The sequence below is a fragment of the Schistocerca piceifrons genome, chromosome 8 (genome assembly GCF_021461385.2).
Source record: "Schistocerca piceifrons isolate TAMUIC-IGC-003096 chromosome 8, iqSchPice1.1, whole genome shotgun sequence".
Taxonomy (NCBI): Eukaryota; Metazoa; Arthropoda; class Insecta; order Orthoptera; family Acrididae; genus Schistocerca; species Schistocerca piceifrons.
This window is the reverse complement of record NC_060145.1, coordinates 408,619,192-408,638,946: the sequence shown is the minus strand read 5'-3', so window position 1 is coordinate 408,638,946 and position 19,755 is coordinate 408,619,192. Positions and strand designations below refer to the sequence as shown.

The 19,755-nt window shown below is 37.8% G+C and overlaps 1 protein-coding gene across 2 annotated transcripts in view; it reads left to right on the top strand.

The window, feature by feature from the left end:
- LOC124711634 (protein HIRA-like) overlaps positions 1-19,508 on the top strand; it is a 237,620-nt gene extending 218,112 nt beyond the window's left edge. For both annotated transcript variants that reach the window (XM_047241819.1, XM_047241821.1), the window contains 2 exons: positions 17,482-17,576; positions 17,651-19,508. In XM_047241819.1, the coding sequence (XP_047097775.1) occupies positions 17,482-17,576; positions 17,651-17,797 (242 nt within the window). In that variant the 3' untranslated portion in view covers positions 17,798-19,508. The remainder of the gene's footprint in view (positions 1-17,481; positions 17,577-17,650) is intronic.
- Positions 19,509-19,755: the final 247 nt, after the last annotated feature.

Sequence of the window (19,755 nt, the reverse complement as noted above, 5' to 3'; positions counted from 1 at the left end):
CTTTCAAACAACCCTCACAAACAAGTGTGCCTGATTCTTCATTACTTGCTGTTTCCGTAGAATTGCTAAGATTTCCTTTGGGGACCTCAAGGGTGAAGTTGGGGATGTCCGTTCGGTAGGAGACGATTTGACACCAAACCACCTCTGGTGTCTCACTCAAGTACCTGTGAGGTAGGAGGTAGGGATCCTGGCGAAGGAGGGTGGGAAGGGTTTCCCGTCCTTGGGGCTATCTTTTTTTCTCTTCTTCGATCTTAGCAACCACATCTATTTTTTTCCTTTCTTACTTCTCAATTGAGAAACTATCTATTTTTTTCCCTCTTTCCATATTCACTAACTTCTATCGCTGAAGAAGTCCTTCCTGGTTTCCATGGTTTCTAATAACCTACATCTTATCTTTAGATAAGAACACCAAAGAATCACACTACATGAACACACATCCACTTACACACAAGAATACCCTTATACACAAACATTGAAATTACAGACTAAAAACCTGTTGCGATGTGAGAACCGCCAGGTGTTGTAGGTGAAAGAATGTGTGTACATAGGAACATATGTACATATATATAAAAACTATGACAGTTCTACCTCGTTGTGTATATATGAAGAGGTGTATATAAAGAAAGTATAGTTGCGATCAACTCATGCGCAAAGAGAGACAAAAGCATGTGAGTTAGTGGAATAACTATAAAGCAGTAGTGAGCAGGGGATGGACAAGAAAGAGGCATGAGCAAAGAAAGAGAACGTAAGCTAGAGTGGAATTAATTGTTATAAGTCATTTAAGAAAAATCAGTGGATTGTAGGATAGTGGAACTTAAATAGTGTATGTAGACATATTATCTATGGAGAGTATATAATTTGAGAAGTAGAGGAGAACACTAGGGAATAGATCATGTATTAAGAAGTGAATGTGAAGTCTGAGATAGATTTGTATCTTAACCAGAAAATACTTAATTAGGTTATACATAGAAGTGTACACTGGGGTAATGAACCGTGAGGCCTATTCAGAAAGGATAAGGGGGGTGTACCCAGCATTTACTGAGTATAAAGGGCAGGCGTACCTACATGGAGATAGGATGACCTGTGGCCTATAAAATAGCAATGTTTTATAAAGGGACGTACCTACCAGAATGGAAAGAGTGGAATAGCACTCATAAGTTCAACCCTCAAGTAAGGTATAGGTATTGATCCTAGCAGAAGGGGACAGTATCGTGACAGAAGTCACACATTTTATAGCGATTATTCTGGAAAGCATGAATTCTATACAAAATTAGCATTATTGTGTTTCACTTAAATAAATGCTCCTACCGGAATGGAAAGAGTGGAAGAGCACTCATAAGTTCAACCCTCAAGTAAGGTATAGGTACTGATATTAGCAGAAGGGGACAGTATCGTGACAGAAGTCACACATTTTATAGCGATTATTCTGGAAAGCATGAATTCTATACAAAATTAGCATTATTGTGTTTCACTTAAATAAATGTCAAAAAGAACACTTTCCTTTTGCTCAGAGTTCCTCCAAACTGCAAAAAATAATAAAACTAGTATGTACTAATAAAAAGGTAGTACAAAGAATGAGAACAGAAAATAGATTACTCAACATTACATGAACACCTGAAGTTTACGACTGGAAATAAGGAAAGATTCCTCACGATTCCTAAATACTAGTCAAGCTTACTAAATCACAAATGAATACTCAGGTCTTGATATCAAAATAAAGTGAGAATAGAATAAAGAGACACTCATATTGCTCTGGAGAAAACAAAGGGTTGTTATTGAAGTGGAAGATGTATATATAAACCTATGTAAGAAATGTATACTGCTAAAATGTGAATGTTATTATGTGTGATATTATGTACGTAATGATTGTGTATAAAAAAAACGTGTTCAATCGGGGGTGGGGGATATGTAGGGATTCGAGAATTATCACGTAAATTCTAGAACCACTCGGCCTTCTACCGTCTCGAACACATGATATTTTAGATATGACTGCAAGAAAGTGGAATCCTACCCACTGCGTGTCACATGTTTGTGTGTGCAGGTTGGAAATGAATCATGAGCAGAATGTAGACGTGGCAGCTAAACTGCACCGACAAGTACTTGTCAGTCAATCCATGGAAGTTTAGTGAAAATGGACAGAAGAACCATGGAGTGTTTATGCTACTCTGTTCTAATTGTGTTTTGATCATTGTTATAGTAATGTGAGTAGTTGAAAAAGAACCATTAAAACTTTTGTCTTAGCCTTGGTGAGGGGAAGATGTGTATTAAGATTCATGTTGAGGTTGGAGCCGGCCGGAGTGGCCGAGTGGTTCTAGGCGCTACAGTCTGGAAACGCATGACCACTACAGTCGCAGGTTTGAATCCTGTCTCGGGCATGGATGTGTGTGATATCCTTAGGTTAGTTAGGTTTAAGTAGTTCTAAATTCTAGGGGACTGATGACCTCAGCAGTTAAGTTCCATAGTGCTCAGAGTCATTTGAACCATCTGAGAATGGACATGGTTATTAAGCCAACCTTCTCTTATATGTAAATTAACTTTGTTTCTGACATTTGGACATGTGAGAGACTTACTAACCAGTATTTATTTATGTGAAGAGTGGGATTTGTAAAATGTCTGAAGTTCAAATATACAGCGTTGGTTGAATCAAATGAAACTTTGTTCATCTACTTATTTTTATAAGTGGCAAAAGTCTTGAGAAATTCCTGTAACTTGCAACATATTTCGGAGAAGAAGAGAGAGAGAGTTTGCAGTGGCAGGCTAATCAGCAAGGAAGGTTGGCCGAACATCTCAAGTAAGTCATCTCGTTAAAGATGTGGAAGTTTGCATACATACTTCAATGCTTTAAGTCGTCCAAACTGTTAGACTGCCACTAAAAACCCTGTAAAAGATAATATCATGTGACACGAAGTGATACTTGTGGCCTTCCTTCGGTGCTGGATGCTGAAGAGGGTGGAGCAGTGTCTGATGGCAGTGGCCGTGAAGTAATTCCGCCATCGATGGTCCATCTTGTGGGTGCGAATGATATGAGGTGAGAAAGAGCTGCATCCGTGGTGTGTGCAGAGCAAAGTTTGGCCATCTGCTGCTTCAATGTTCTGACAAAATGTTCCACTTTGCCATTCAACTGTGGATGGATCAGTGCACTAGTTAGATGCTGTATGCCATTGTGCTCACAGAATGTTTGAAATTCATTTGAAATGAACTGAGGGCCGTTGTCTGACACTATTACTTCAGATAAACCTTCGAGGCAAAAGACAAAAGATCATTGGAAACACCTGAATTGTGCAATGAGCCATTGTCGATTTCACTGAAACAGCAAAAGGGAACTTGCTATACAAGTCAAACACACTCAACAAACGATTGTTCCAAAAAGGTCCTGCAAAGTGTGTGTGTGTGCACATATAGCCATGGCGGTTACAACTTAGGCTAAGCAGAGAATTTTTATGGTGGGTTGGACTGATTTTCCGCACATGGGTGACACTGTTACATCATCTGTTTGATTTGGCTGTCCATACCCAGCCAAATACAGTGTCAACACGCTAACTGTTTCGTACGAACAATCCCCCAGTGTCCTTGGTGTGAAGTAACTGCAACACTTCTTTTTGCAAAGCTTTGGGGATCAATACGTGTGACTGACCACTGTTATTTTGTACAAGAATCACACCTTTCTTTTCAGCGAGGCTATGCTGATGTGTAAAGTATCGGCGCACCACAGAGTTCTTTATGTAATGCAAGGAAAGAGGACAATATGTGCAAATGTAGTTGAGCAAAATCTGGATCAGCGTCCGTGGCCTGTGCAATTTTCTTATAGTTCAGCAAAAAAGATTGAAGCTATTCAGAGTCCTGAGCATCGATGTGACAACAAATGCAGCAGAAGCATCAAAGTCTGTGCCAGGGCCAATTGGAATACATGAAAGCACGCCTGCATTACCATGTTGAGCTGTCAGATGATACATAATCTAGTACTGGTATTGAGACAACAATAACAAAACTCATCTTTGCAATTTTTGGGCAGTTTGTACAGGAAGCAGTTTTGTCAGATGAAACAAGGACTGCAAATGCTTGTAATCCATTACCAAGTAAAATTTTCTGCCATACAAATAGTGGTGAAATTTGGTGACACCATACACAATACCCAAAGCCTCTTTTTCAATTTGTGAGTAGTTACACTGAGCTTTAGGCAACGCTTTTGATGTGAAAGCAATAGGCCTCTCTTTATTACCAATTCTGTGTGAAAGCACTGCACCGATTTCGTAAGAGGAAGCATCAACTTGCAATACAACTGGTGGTTTGTCGCGATCTAAATGAACTAAGCATTGATCACTGAGCAATGCATCTTTTAGTATTTGCAAAGCTGCTTCACATCATTTGTCCAAACAAAGGCGACATTGTAAATAGTCTTCATGGGTTTGCCACCAGTTCACGTTGTGCAAATTCCGCAATACTTCCTCAGAGCAGCTGTCCTACATCTTCAGGTGATTCAACCTTGCTGGTGGCTAGGTACTGTAGTGATTTGAGAATTTCTGTGTAAATTCTAGAACCACTCAGCCTTCTACCGTCTCGAACACACAATATTCTAGATATGAGTGTGGGATGGTAGAATCCTGCCTACTGCGCATCACATGTTTGTGTGTACAGGTTTAAAATTAGTCACGAGAAGAAAGTAGACGCGGCGGTCGAACTGCACCGACAAGTACCTGTCAGGCAAACCATAGAGGTTTTAGTGCATGTGCAAGGAAGAACCATGGAGTTTTTATGCCGCTCTGCTTATTGTGTCATTGACTATTGTTATGTGAAACAAGAACAGTTGAAAAAGTACTCTTTTTAGACTTTTGCCTCAGTCTTGGTAGAGGCAAGACATATTTTCCAATTCATTTTGAGAAAGTTATAGTAGTCGATCCAACTTTCTTTTAACTGTAACTAATTTTGTTTCCAGTGTGCGACGGTACGAGGTACTTACAGGAAGTTACATATGTATGTTGAAAGTGTGAATTATATTGTGCATGAAAGTCAAATACGTCATTAACTGACGAAAAGCAAAGTTTGTATGTATACTCATTTTATTAGTAGTAAGAGGCTTAAAAGTTCCTGTACCTATCGCTATTTGATGGAGAGGAAGTCAAGAGATTTTCCAGCAGCCAACTATCTCTTAAAGAAGAGGGATGCAAAATTCCAAGTAAGTCACCTCGTGAAGAAGTGGAATGTGGTTTGGAGAAAAAAATCAGTATGACCCACACTCACACTTTAAGCCATCAGAATGTTAGAGTACGATTGACGGTATCTACACATTGAGGCCCCGTTTCATGACACGAGTGCGAAGAATGTGTACGTGTGGAAATTGCACATGCACAGTGATTTGTGGATGGATGGTGCCATACTAAAACGTGGAAATCGCAGAGGGTTCTCCTGCGTGCGCACGGTACGCTACGTTTACTAACGGTATGGCCAGACATTATTCATCAAAGACCATACTAGACCAATGTTATAACGGGTCTGTTATCAAAAAAATCTTGATTTTAGTGTTGTGGTTTAATAGCAGTTGACAATTGCGGAATACTGTCTGAATACAGGACATCGCATGATTTATGAAAAGATGGAAGTTTTATCCCCGGCATCATTTTGGGATTGCATCACAAAGGAAGCAATACATATCTGTACTGCTGCTAATCTCATCAACAGGGATGTGGGATTTCAACTGAGCACAGCCTGGAACCCTGGATTGGCTGCTATTAAATCACAATGCAAAAATCAATATTTTTCGATAACAGATCCGTCATAACATTGGTCTAGTACGGTCTTTGGTGAGTAATGCCTGTCTGTACTGTTAGTAAACGCAGCATACAGCGCACGCACAGGAGAGCCGCTCTTTGATTTTCAGCAGTGGATGTTTGAGTATGGCACTATCTACCTGCAAATCATTGCACATGCGCGATTTCCAGGCCTGCGCATTCTTTGTGGGCATGTTCTAGAAATGGGACATCGATGTGCGGATACCATCAGTCGTACCTAGCCACAAGCAAGGTTGAACCAGCTGAAGTCACACTTGTCCAGTCTACACTTTAGTCCTGACTCAGATAACACACAAAACAAACCACGTAAATTTGCAATATATTCTTCAGGTGTATGACGTGCTATGATAATATCGTCCAAATAGTTTGAATAGTTTGGCATTTTTGCAGTCATCTGTTCCAAATACTGTTGGAAAATGGTGGGTGTGGAAGCACTGCCAAAAGGCAAACACAAATATTTAAATAAACCCAAATGGGTATTTACTACACACACTTTTTGAGATTCTTCATCAAGCAGTATTTGGAGATATGCATCGCGCAAACCAGTTTTTGAAAAGTAGTGTCCATCAACTAATCTGTCCTTGAAATTCTCTGGCTGTGGCAGTAGATAAGTATCAATAACAGTTTGTGAGTTGACTGTAGACTTAAAGTCAGCGAATGCGACCTGGAGGTTTGGGGAGCAAGACCAGTGGACTTGTCCGTTGACTAGCTGATATGGGTGCAATAACTAGATTATATTGCACTTCTTTAAGTTCACCAGCGAATTTGTCCTGCAGTGCAATGGGAACAGTTCTGGCCCGGCAAAATTTTGGCTGAGCATTGTCTTTAAGCGCCATATGTGCAACAAAATTGTTAGCTTTGCCTAAAACTTCAGAAAAGAGTTCCGGGAATCCTTTTAGCAAGCTAACTACGCAGTCTTCTGCATTGAATGCAGATGCTGACAACACATTGTCTTGAATGTTAAAGCCAAACAAATGATAAGAATCAAGACCAAATATGTTCTCACAATCGCGTGATTGCAACACTGTAAAAGTCACTGTTCGTGTATGCGAGTGATAAATGGTAGGCAAAGTACATGTTCTGAGAAGAGGTATGTCTTTTTCATTATAAGCCATCAGTTGTGTGCAAGTTTTAGAGAGGCAAGGGGAGCCTAACACTTCATATGTGTGACGATTTAGGAGTGTGACATAGGCACCCACCTCCAATTGAAATTTCACAAGTTTCCCACAAATAAGTAAATGAACAAAAAGTTTGTTTGACTGATGTATCACTGATGAAACTGGTGCAGCTTGCTAGTTGCAGACTTGGAATGTACTGCTTTTATGACATGGGCCTTGTGTCTAGATTTTTGTGAGTGGGCCAGATTCTTATTTTTGTTCTGTCACAAACATATGGATTGCACATGTCCTTTTCTACCACAAGCGTAACACAGAGCCTGTCGGGAGGGGCAGTCTTTGTGTTTGTGCTGTGAATAACACCGAGGGCAAGACTTAATTCTGTTCGCCTGTTTAGTGGACCGCTTACACAGTGTGGAACGTTGTTTACTCAGAGCGGCTAGTGCACGCCGCCGGTGCAGAATGAGGTGATCGCAAGCAAGGGACTCAACCTGGCAGATAGCTGGCTGCTCAAATTAAGGAGTCAAGAAGGCACCAGAATCGTACTGATCTAGTATTTGCACTACCTGCTCAAATGATGGATCGGACTGTTTCAAAATCTGTTCTCTGAGTTTGACATCAGGTACTTTATACACGATCGCATCACGCAACATAACATCTGAATGTAAAGCACCGCAAGTACATTTGAATTTGCATTTCCTTGTCGTACCTTGCAAATCTGTTACCTGTTTCCGATAAGTTTGATCTGGCCTTTTTTGAAATTAAAGAATTGATATCTAGCTGCTACCACTTTCACTTGTTGGTCATAATGGTTAGTTAGAGAAGCGATTACTTGGTCATAATTAAGTTCACTTGGAGTGGTGTTGAGGATACAACTTCTGGATAAGTCTGAACACTGTACTTTCTACTGTTGATAATAAATATGGAAGTTTCACCATACCTGGTACATTGTGGGCAATGATGTGGGCTTCAAACCACAACCACTCTAGCCATTCCTCTTCTTGTTCACAAAACTGTCGAAAAGTTAGTGTAGCAACTGTAGTAGGTGGTGCTTGTTCCGGCGGGCGCACAGCTTTGGCCAGTAGCTGCTGCAACATGTTGAGTAATGTGGAGATTTGTTGAGTGTGGAACCGAAAACACCTGCATTAGCTTTGTAGCATCTAATGCTTGCAGCTGCGGCGCCTGAGCAGGGGGCGGGACAGGTGGGGTGGGCATGTTGTTCGACACAAATGCAACAAATAGGCAAGGCAAGTAAACAAAGAAAGCAAAGAAAATTTCTGCAATGACCACCTGAAAACACTGATAAGCAAAAACGACAAGAAACTGTTAAAGCAAATAATTGCCCCTGCAAAGTAAAGACAAAGAGAGAATTAAGGCGCCAGCACAATATAAACGAAAATGCTGTGGCCGTCAGGCGCTGGGTTTGGCAGATACTCGTCGCCAAATGTGAGGTCTTGCCCACTTGTCTCGTATAGGATGCCTAAAGGATGCTGTGTTCTCAGAATGCTATGCAACAATTCATGTAAAATCACATTAATAGTTTTCTTACAAACGAGAAGAGTGACAATACTCAACGTGTATTTATAAGTGGTTGCAAGCGATGGGCAACATGCAAAATAAGTGTCCTTTGCTATATACAGTGTTCTTGCAAGCAATTGATATGGATCACGTGTCACTGCTATCGTAGCACTCTCTGCTAGGTCGTACTAGTGCTGTCCGAATACTGAGCCGATACTGAGCGATCAAGGCTGGCAGGAGCAGTGCTTATATTCTCTTCTTGTAAAGACCACTCCTGTCATAGTGTGTTCTGATCAGTGCACCATTGGTTGACGTTGTTTCACTGCCTTCTCTTGTTAGCGTTCTTCATCTTTGTTCCAGCAATTGTGGTTACGCCAGAACAAGTTTTATGGACTGTATACCATAGTAACTGTTCATAACACAGTTACGATGTAATTATTTTTCACAAGTAATGTTGTATGCATTATTTTTAATTGCAATTACAATTTAAAAAATATATTACCTTGCACCACTACTGCTATCCATTTCTCTCTTTATAACCTTCCCCCCCTCACAACCAGCTTTTACCATGTTTATTCCCCCCCCCCCCCCCTCTGCCCCCTTTTCTCATATTAGCCGTAGTAATCATTTTGAGATTGTACTAATACGTTTATACACTGAACATTACAGTTCATTGTCCTTTTCTAAGTGATTGAAAATACACATGATTTCGCTTGGCAGTGTTCCCATCAGAAATAATCTTGGCTCAATAGTTAATCCATCCTCCACCATTCTTATCTAACACTATCCACTTGAAGATGTCAGCAACAGAGTGAAATAGTGGAAGGAAATATAGTGAACATGCAGACCCTATACATGTGGGATAAATACTGAGAAAAAGAGAGAAGAAAACAGTTGTTGAAATGTGGTGGGGGGAATCACAAGATGATCAGTAGTGTATACATTTATTGAAAAATGTCTCCCATTGAAAAAATAATCTAAGTTTACCAATGTTTTTAAAAAGTTTGTGACGTGATCGACAAAATACCACATGAGTGATTTCTACTTCTGTAATAAATTCAGAGAAAATGAATTGTAAATAATTGACACTCAATATTGTGTACCAACAATCAGCTTCCAACAGTGTTCACAAGGAAAAGAAAAACACTTGTTGTATTCTTTTTGTACGTCAGCACATAATAATCAAATATTATCCTTTAAAGCAAAAAGAATAAAGTGGCCCCCTTCCCACTTTATGTCCAGGTCCCCAGTTTTAAATAGCCCTCTTCTCTTGGGTGACATATGTTGTCTGTGGTTATATCAATGCAGAAATACCAGTATCAATACAGAAATACCAAGAATCAGTAGTTAATGTTGCCAGATACTGCATTTTGAAAGACCAGGTTAAAATAGCAACAATATGGAAAGGATAGATTGCTACTCCACATATCGGAGGCATTAGTCGCAAACAGGCACAGTGAAAACAAGTGCTAGAAATATTCAGCTTTGAGACAAAGTCCTTGGGGAAACACACACACACACACACACACACACACACACACACACACACACACACATACATTCACAACTGACATGTACAAGGCCGTTGTAATCTCCAGGTGCTAGGGCTGACTGCATCTAGCATCAGGAGATGACAGTGGCCACTTGTGCGTGAATTGCGGTTGTATGAATGTGTGAGACTTTTCTACTTCTGATGAAGGACCTTGTCCAAAAGCTGAATATTTCCAGCATACTTTTTCGTTGTACATGTCTATGACTTAATGCCTCCTCTATGAGCTGAGTAAAAGTCCATCCTTTCCACATTGATATTAATCCGTACACTGTATTTAATATGCAGTTTTGTTATGGTGGAACAATCTTGGATTCTCTTTCCTTAGAGTCTGTTTCTGTGTGGAATATGGTGGTTAGTGTACAGATACTCATATAAACTTGCTGTCAAAGTTTGCCTGTGAATGCTAATTGTATTATGGCATTAATAAGACAGTAACCCACACTTAGCCATCATAATAGAAATCACTCTTCTAATGATCCATGCTTAATGTCACAGCAGATAACCTTGCAAATGGTAGTCCTTTTTATAGTTGGTATAGGTGTGCGTATGTGGACACTAACAGTTCAAAACTTCTCATTTATTTTCAGCTGGGCCTAGATTAAGCCTTTAGCTTGACAGTCTTTCATTAGTTCATGATTCTCAAGAAATAACTCCAATGTATACCATGTAATATGAATGTATGCTATATCATAATCACACAGTTGTAAGTTATGAAACTGGACGTCAGTGCAGCAGCAAGAATAAGTAAGTGATAAACATTTTCTTGCCACTGTAACATTGCTTTCTAAACATGAAAGAGACCATTCCTGTATTTGAGGGTAATAGGACAGGATTGTAAAACTGAGTCCTACAATAGATATTAAATATGCTGTTGAATATGAATTAATCAAAAACTACACTTCCATTGTGTTGGCACATAGTATGTGTAAGATTATGCCTTCCCTTACAGCAGTAAGTATGTAAAGATAATGAAAGTGCCAAATATAGAAAATGTCACCAATTTGTATATTTCTTTAACAATGTGCTACACCAAATTATATATCCCATTCTCTTCATAAGTAGCTGCTTTTCCTATTTTTAAGGTTGCACAGTTGAAAATAAATCTGTATTTGATTAAATATGTGACACATCCTCATGTACCAGTCCATGAAGTGAAGTGAACAGTGTTCTAACATCATGGTGGGACTGTCTGGCACAACCAGCTGTCAACAATCCACATGGAATCATGATCTGGGAAAATGCACAGAATTACAGAAATATGTATGTCACAGTTTCATATCAGCTGCTCTCCATCACCTGAGCTATTCCAATGCTATAATCCTGTGAGGTGACAATGTTACCTCAGTGCACCACCTTTTCAGAAAGACAATCGGTATTACTAAGCAACTATCCTTGAACCTAGTACCAGTTGCAGTTTGCCTTTTGACAGCTTCCAGTGGGAATGAAAGTTTGATTTTTGACATTTTGTCTAATTATTGAATGAATTTAAAAATGTAGTATGCTGTCATAATTTACTCATTATGAGGTTTATTCTTATGTTAATAGTTTAAAACAGTAAGACAAGTACTGCAGTTAGAAACTGTGTGTGTGTGTGTGTGTGTGTGTGTGTGTGTGTGTGTGTGTGTAACTGGTGGCACATAAATATCCGGACTTTATTCATCCAGTACTTGAGAATGAGGGCACTTGGCAATTTCCAGTGAACTTTACACACAATTTCAAACATTAATGAAACATTTTTTCGCTGATACCATCCACAGAGTGAAGAAAGGAAAAAAGTTTATCGGTCACTACATTTTCACTGTTCATGCAGTAAAATTTCGCCATCATATATGATTTTTTAACTTCTTATTTCTATTCGCAACACAGTTTGTAGATAGTATCCACATATGCCTTTGAATGTACCTGCAAAATTATATCATTGTTGACACAGAGTTCAGGCAATATAATGTCATAAACAATGAGATGTGTGAAAAACTAGTTTTTGCTTAAAACAGATCGCAGATTACCCAGGCTGCATTCATCCAGTGTTTCATAGTGAGAATACTTATGGAATTCCAACAAACTTTAAGCATAATATCAGACCTTTTCCAAGCTTTTTCTCACTTAAATGCTTAATATAAAATATTCAACACATTAACTTCTATGTAAAATAATCAGACATTTGGAACATTTTATACATGGGAATTTTTAAACAGTTTGGGATTTGGTGGTAAGAAGCTAAACTGTTAGTGAATAAAACTGTATTCAATTCAAAATACTAACTACTCATTTCACAGTGTTAGGCTAAATATGTCTTTAATAAATCTGAGTTTAATGTGATCTTATTTACTTATCTTAGAACTCATGTAAAGGCTTAATAACACTGTCTTTCTTGAAAACTGCATTAAAAATTTTGATGGTCCTGGTTTGTGAAACTTGGTATGAATTGGCACACATGAGCAATGTGCTACTGTGAGGGAAAAGAGTGTTTGGTAAACAATGCATTCTGCTGGTGAACACGTTTCCTGGTATCGTTTTGGTGAATCAAAACCTATTATTTGTTTCAGTTGCATATGAGTCAATCTGGTCATCCACTTCATGGATCCAGGAACTGTTGCTCTCAGGTGTTTGTGTGATATGACTGACTCTAATTGTGACTCATTAATCATGTACTTTTTATGTTTAGTAAATTTGCAGGAGTGCATTTATATCTGTTAGGAATTAACTTCTGGTTTTTATACTAGCCTTATATTTTCTAAAGATATAACTAAATATTTAGTAAAACTGGCTACTAAATTTTAATGCACAATATTGGCCATAATAATTCCCCCACTCTCTGTGCATGTTTTGAAGCCACTTACAAACCAGGTGTGATACTGATTAACCCTTTGACTGCTAGAGATGTGCTCTCTGCATTCTGTGCTGAGCATGGCTTTGTTGTCAGTGTTACTGCTCACCTAATGCTAGTACCTGTGCTAACAGGTGGTGTTCCAGGCACTATGAAATACTTATCATACAATTTTAAGAAAACTATGTGGTGAAAAAATTTGATTTTTGCATATCTTACCATCTGATGTCTTCACTTGATAAAGGACTGAATTTCTTTTTGTTATTTGTCATAACTACTGTGCTGCATCAAATAAAGTAAAGCATTACCTGAAATTTTAAAGAGTTTGCATTGCATAGCCTTTGCATATGGCTGATTTTAGCACATATATTGGTATGTACGAAATATAGATAAAATATCAAAATGCTTTTGAAAACTGAGAGCACAAGAATATTTCGCTTCATTGTCAAAGCATTGGTTTTTATATCCAGTGGATGTTCATGCACAGAATGTTCAGTTCCATCCCTGCACATTTGGAATAAAGTACTCATAGCAGTTGTTATATTTCATTAAAGGTTCAAGATATCAAAATGAGGATTTTAGAAAATGACAGCATGAACCATACATTGTATGATATGTGGGTGAAAACTTTTTTGTTCATGAAGATAAGAAAGTAACTTGTTCACAGGAGTTAGAGAATGGATGGAGTGGGATGCATAGACACATCAGTAGTGCTTAAGGAAAACCTGGAGGCTGCATTTAAACAGGTCCTTAGCATATGAGGAGCCCAGGGAATGATGAGTTAACTCGCCCACAGCGATCAAAGGGTTAACAGGTTTATGGGAATCCTGCAACACAGAGTACATCATGTTACCCTTGTCCGTGGTACTTTGAAGACTGACTATCAAGAACATTAAATTGGTTCATGTGATCAGAATTTTTTGCATCCATTCTGATGCCATGGAAAAGATTATTTTGTTCTGTATAGTTCCTCCTGCTTGAATTTTGATACAGTACACTGAAGGGCCAAAACATTGTGACTACTTGTTTATAGCATCTTGCTTCACCTTTCTAATGCTATACAGTAGCAGTTTTGCTTGTCATCACAACTTTTTTCTATTTGTTTTAAAGAGGAAACATAGTTATATTGAAAACTTTATTGGTAACAAATACAGGAAAGTTTGAGCTATCGTTTGTTATCATTTAGACATCTTTCATATTGTGAGACCAACTGTCGTATTACTGTGTTGGAGGAGGCTGGGAATGAAACCAGCACATGTAACTGGCATTTCCAGCTCTTCATTTTGGTGGAAATGCTGACTGGAGGACAGGAATTTCTTGAATATGAAGGAAAGATAGAAATTGCTGAGAGCAAGAACTGTATGGTGGAAGATAAAATAGTTTCTGCCAAGCTCCTTCACAACAGTTGTTGTGCAGCAGTCCTTATGTGAGTGAGCATTTTCATGGGTTAACACACCTGCATTGAGCATTCTTGTTTGGAATGTCTCATCACAATTTCCACAATGTTTCATAGTGACAGTAACAGGCGCAAAGGCATTTGCCGTTCCATTGCTGGGCAGGCAGTTAATGGGCAGAATGCCCCTCCTGTCCCAGAACACCAAGCACCCACTTTCCCCACCAACAGTGTCTCCTTGAACTTCGTCTTGACGGGAGACCTACTTCTCTATTCTACAAACCACTGTGAAGTGATGGCAGAGGGTGTGTTCCATTGTACCAGTTATCAGTGCTTTTTCCTGTTCCATTCATGTATAGAGTAAGGGCAGAATGATTGCTTACACACCACTTGTCTAATCTTGCCTTCGTGATCCCTGTGGGAGCACTATGTTTGGGTTGTAAGATATTCCAGGATTCATCACTTATATTTGCTTCTAGAAACATTCTAAGTAGGATTTCTCATGCCAGTTTGCATCTGTGAATTCAGTTCTTTCATCAGCTTCCTGACACTCTACCATGTATCATTTCATATCCCCACAAATTGTTACACCCAAGTACTTGTGTGAGTTAACTGATCCCACTGTGTAGTTGACTGATCCCATCGTGAAACCGGTAATGTTGCTTTGATTCCAGAGTAAAGTCAACAAGCCAAATCTCGGGTTTTCTTCCATTAGGAACGTGGATGCACTCAACAACTGTGATATGACTTTCAAAATGACTTTTCAAACCCACATCTCATCACCTATTATGATCCTGTCGAGGAACTCGTCACAGTCATCATGGTTCTGCTGCAGAAATGTCACTGCTGCTGTGAAGTAATTTATTTTGCATTGGTTGTCAGGTTTATCAGTACCCACCTGCTACACACATTCGTGAACAGAAAGATGCCATTGATGTTGGGAAAGATATCAAGCATGAGGGGGTGCTGGTGTTCTGTAATAATTTTATTGTAGTCCACGACTGTCATGTTGTCTTCAATCATTATCTCAGATCCCAAGGAAGTCCCTGTGAATGTTCTCTGTAGCTTGATACTGCTCCCAACATCCCTGTATCTGTGTCATGGTGTGTGTTTCGAGCTGCTGTTTGCCTGGATGACTGCATGTCTGTACATCAATCCAAGCAATAAGTTTCTATTAATCCATGGTCCAATCCAGATACTCTCATGCCTGCTGCAGTCATAGTTGACAATAGTTTTGAATCAACATGAAAACACGTAGGGGTTATCTGTTGTCGAGTTCCATGCTCAGCAATATGTGTTGAACGGTGGGATCCTAAACTCTTGTGCCTGCACAAGCATTGTGCTTTGTGGTTAGATCTGCCACAGATCATAGCATATTCTGTATGTTGTAGTGGACTAGCACCTGACCTTCACATGCTGTGATGGGCTTGAATGTCCAATACCATGTCACCTACTTGGGATTCCGCCATCTTTAAAATGATTTTCCATAGATGAGTACAACAGCAGCATGTGAACAGTTGACTAGCTTTGCAGATTCTGAGATGCTCATTTCCAGTCACTGGGACAGAGTCCATTATGCCAGATGATTTCCTCATTTGCAGCCATATAATCACTACAATTATTCCACTTTCATATCTACTCTGTCTATATAGTTCCCTTATCTCAGATGCCTCAGTGTCACCAGGCTGCATTCAGTCTAGCAGTAGCAAGTGGGCATAATATTTTGGTTCATCACTGTAGAGGTGAATAATGCAGAATGTTAATTTCGTGTGTCAGCTCTGCTCTCTAATAAGTGTTATGTGTGATATTTTCCAACTGTTGATAACTGTCCTATGTTCAGTGAAACTCTCCTCTTCTGCATCTGCCATAACATGGCATGGGAGAAGAATTTTGTAGTGGCCCAGATTCAGTATCAATTTCAGACACAATTTCATTTTTTTTTTTTTTTTTTTTTTTTTTTTTTTTTTTTTTTTTTTTTTTTGAAGGGATCCTGATGTCACAGGCTTCTCAAGAAAGCCACGTCTACTGCAATAAACAGCCTCTCTCAAAACATACAGAGGGACTGACAGTAGAAATTAAGATTCCAGTTTTGTGGCAAAAGAGAAGCCAATTCTGACTGGTTCAAAGATGGGAGGGGTGACAACAAACAAAGATAGATTGAAAAGACCAAAGATATAAATAGATGCCAGAGAAAACAGAAAGAAAGTACTGCATTGTTTGAGCCCCTTTCTCATTGTGAACTCAAGATGGGAAACAAGCTCCCCATCTTCTATATGCATCTTGCCATTAATGACTCTTCTTTCTCTTTCTTTATTTTGTGTTCCTTATCAATATGAACTTTTACTTTTCCTCTTATCTTTTTTAGAATTCTGTGCCTCATTCAGTAAAAAAAGAACCCTTACAGATTTACTTTGATGTACATCTCTCTATGAAGAGAGACTTTTTTTTCCAGGAATGGGTAGCTGTATCAAATTGAAATTTATGTCTGATACTAAAGACTATGGTTCCTTGGTGGTGTAAAACATTTAAGTTTCTGAGGCAATGTAATCAAAAGATATAACCATTTATGTTGTCATGTTTTGATAAAAACTCACTCATCAAAACCTATAGAGGAAATATCTATGTACGTAATTAAGCTTGTACTGAACCCTCAAAGTGCAAGTCCTACTTGCACTTCTGGTTTTCTTGTTTTGTTTCCATTATCATCTTGCAATTTCTTATAGGTTTGATGTTAATCCTTGACATTCTTATTATTATTAACAGTTCTTACCTTACTCCGTTTGTCTGAAGACTGAGATGGTACATCGAATGACATTGAACTCTTAATTAACAGGCATTGGGCTCAATCCCCATCCATTCAACCATATTTAGGTTTTCTCCTCTAGACCATATTTAGGATAGTATCATTACAGATATGGCCTTTTGCTTGACCAATGCTCCAACTAAAATTGTGATCTATCTCAGATGACACTGACACTTTCCCTGTTGTGTTTCTGTCCTAATCCATATTTTCAATGATTTTACATCTCCTCTAAAACATGTGCATCTTTCTTTTGCTTATTCCTCATCTTTCTTTCTCTTTCTGCTAAGGGAATACTTAAAAATTCCAAGACGTAGAAAGTCAATCATGCTTTCTAATTTATGTGTGTAACAACCTTGTTTTACTTCTTTCTTCTTTGGCAATAAGGTTATATATGTTCTTCTTGAGTCTTGCATATGATTAATTTTCATTTACTGTTAAAATAACTTTGCAAAAAATTTCCTTTTGATGGTTTTGCTCTGCTTTAAAGGTCTGGAGTCCAAATTACGGCTAATCTGTAATGATCTGCTGGGTCCCACACACAGCCATTCAAATCAAAGCAAATCTTGGGAAAACGCAATTATGGTGAGTACAATATCTGGACTTGTGGGTGTTTTATCAGTAATATTCCATCTTCATGATTTTGTTCTGTGTTCCAGGGTTTTTCAAAGCACGTTTTGCTAAGAGAGATACTTTCTCTGATGGGCACGAATCTCAGATTGCAGAGACTTCTTGTTGAATATAGTGACCAGCTCACACAATTAGAACAATCTGCTCAGTTATTTAATGGAATGGAAAAGCAGTGAGAAGGTTACCATAAAGTGTTTTCACTACACAGAATGTCGTGAAAAGTTGTGTAATACAGGTGCAATTTTGTGAAGTGACTTGCCTAATGACAAAATGTTTATCTTATTTTTTAAATAGTACTTTTAAATAAAATTATACTTAGTATTACTGCTGTTCTGTGGAGTATCATGCTAAACAACATTGTGGTGTCAGTGATGAATATTTTTCTGTCTTACTGTCACCACAAAGTTAGAGATATTCAAACATAATTCATATGGAGACATGAGCAATGTGTTCAGTAAGCAAACTTCACTGCCATGTAGAACACTAGTGTCCCACCTCAGGCAACAAATTATTATTTGTTATTTTGTGTGTGTTTGTACCTGTTCTTATTTGTTCTGCTGTTAAGTGATAAGAAAATCAGTATATTTTAATAAGCAACATCTTACGTTATCAGTATTCATCACATAACATTCTCAGAAAAAGATATGCTACTTTGAAAGACTGCTACCCCCACAACATTCAACTGTAAATAAAAACATTGTTTTATAATAAAACAAGAAAATGCATACAAGATTTTTCAAAGAGCTTCATATAAAAATTGTAATGCTTGTCATTGCTCTGTGTTGTTTATTCATTTAAAGGCAGTGTGTTATTTTTGTATTTAAAGGCAGTATTGTTAGTCATGTAAAAATGGATAGTCATCACATATTTATTTAGGTTATTTGTGTCTTTTGTAAAGTTTTCATATGTTATTTAATTGTTTGATGAAGTTCAGTTAACTTAGTTTCTGTGAAATTAATCTGCAAAATAATTCTGAAATAGTTGATTATTGTGTGTATGATTTATCATTACAAAAAGACTGACATAAATGGGAGTACTAGTGTCTTGATTTTAAACTTAATTTAAGAAAATGTGTTTGTTACAAGTCCTAGTTCTAGCTGATACATTCCTCTGCCTCATGTAGCGAATGAAAATAATTGATATTCATCAATTCATGAATGCTGAAAAGTTATTCAACTACAACTTGTTCATTCAATTACTTTTCATAACAAATGTGAATAATAACTGGTTCATTTCTTCTGAGGACCAAGCCATGTCAGTTAAATTTGTCATTCTACTTTTTATTATTTTATGCATAACTTCATTCTGTAGAATTTTTTTCTTTAGTGTATGCACACAAAAGACTCCTATTGAGAAATTGTTCAAAATTCAGCTGTTGTTAGTCAGTATAAAACTCTTTAGAAACCCTGTAAAATAGTCTTTTTGTGTTGATTTTATACACAGCTCTTCATCATTATAGAGCAGATGCGCATTATCTTTTACAAAGAGACAATAATAATAACTGATTTCTCACCAAATAAATGTAATTGGTAATCGTTTTCTGTAAGTAATGTTTTTCTGCATTCGCATTCTTATGCATGTGTGAATGTGCAAGTGAGATTTGTTTGAATGTGCAAGTGATATTTGAATCTGAATGGATGGATAATTTGATCTGAGTTTATTGTATAAAACTGTATGTTACAGGAGTGTGTACCTTGAAGGAATAATTGATTTTATTTAAAACATTCGTTCAACAATTTTTTAAGATTTTATTTAAATGTACACAACATTAAATAGCTTTATTGCAATTTGAAATGCAAAATGTGTAGCAGTGGCTGTGATTGTGTTTCATTCTGGATTATTATTTAAAAGGAAAGTAAATTACTGTATTTTTTCATTCATTGGTGTAAATTATGATTCACATTTTAATACTGATAAAATTTGAGTAATTCAATACCTAAGTGATTTGGTGAATAAGTATTTCATTCAATTTGAAGTTCTGTGTTTGTTCATAAGTGGAGCACTTCCTGCAATCATCTTCTAGTGATAGTTTATAATGACATGAGATGACATAAATGAATTGGTAATATTTGACAATCAAAATTACAAGTTTTTACTTTTTTTCCATGTGACTGTCATATACCATACATTTAAA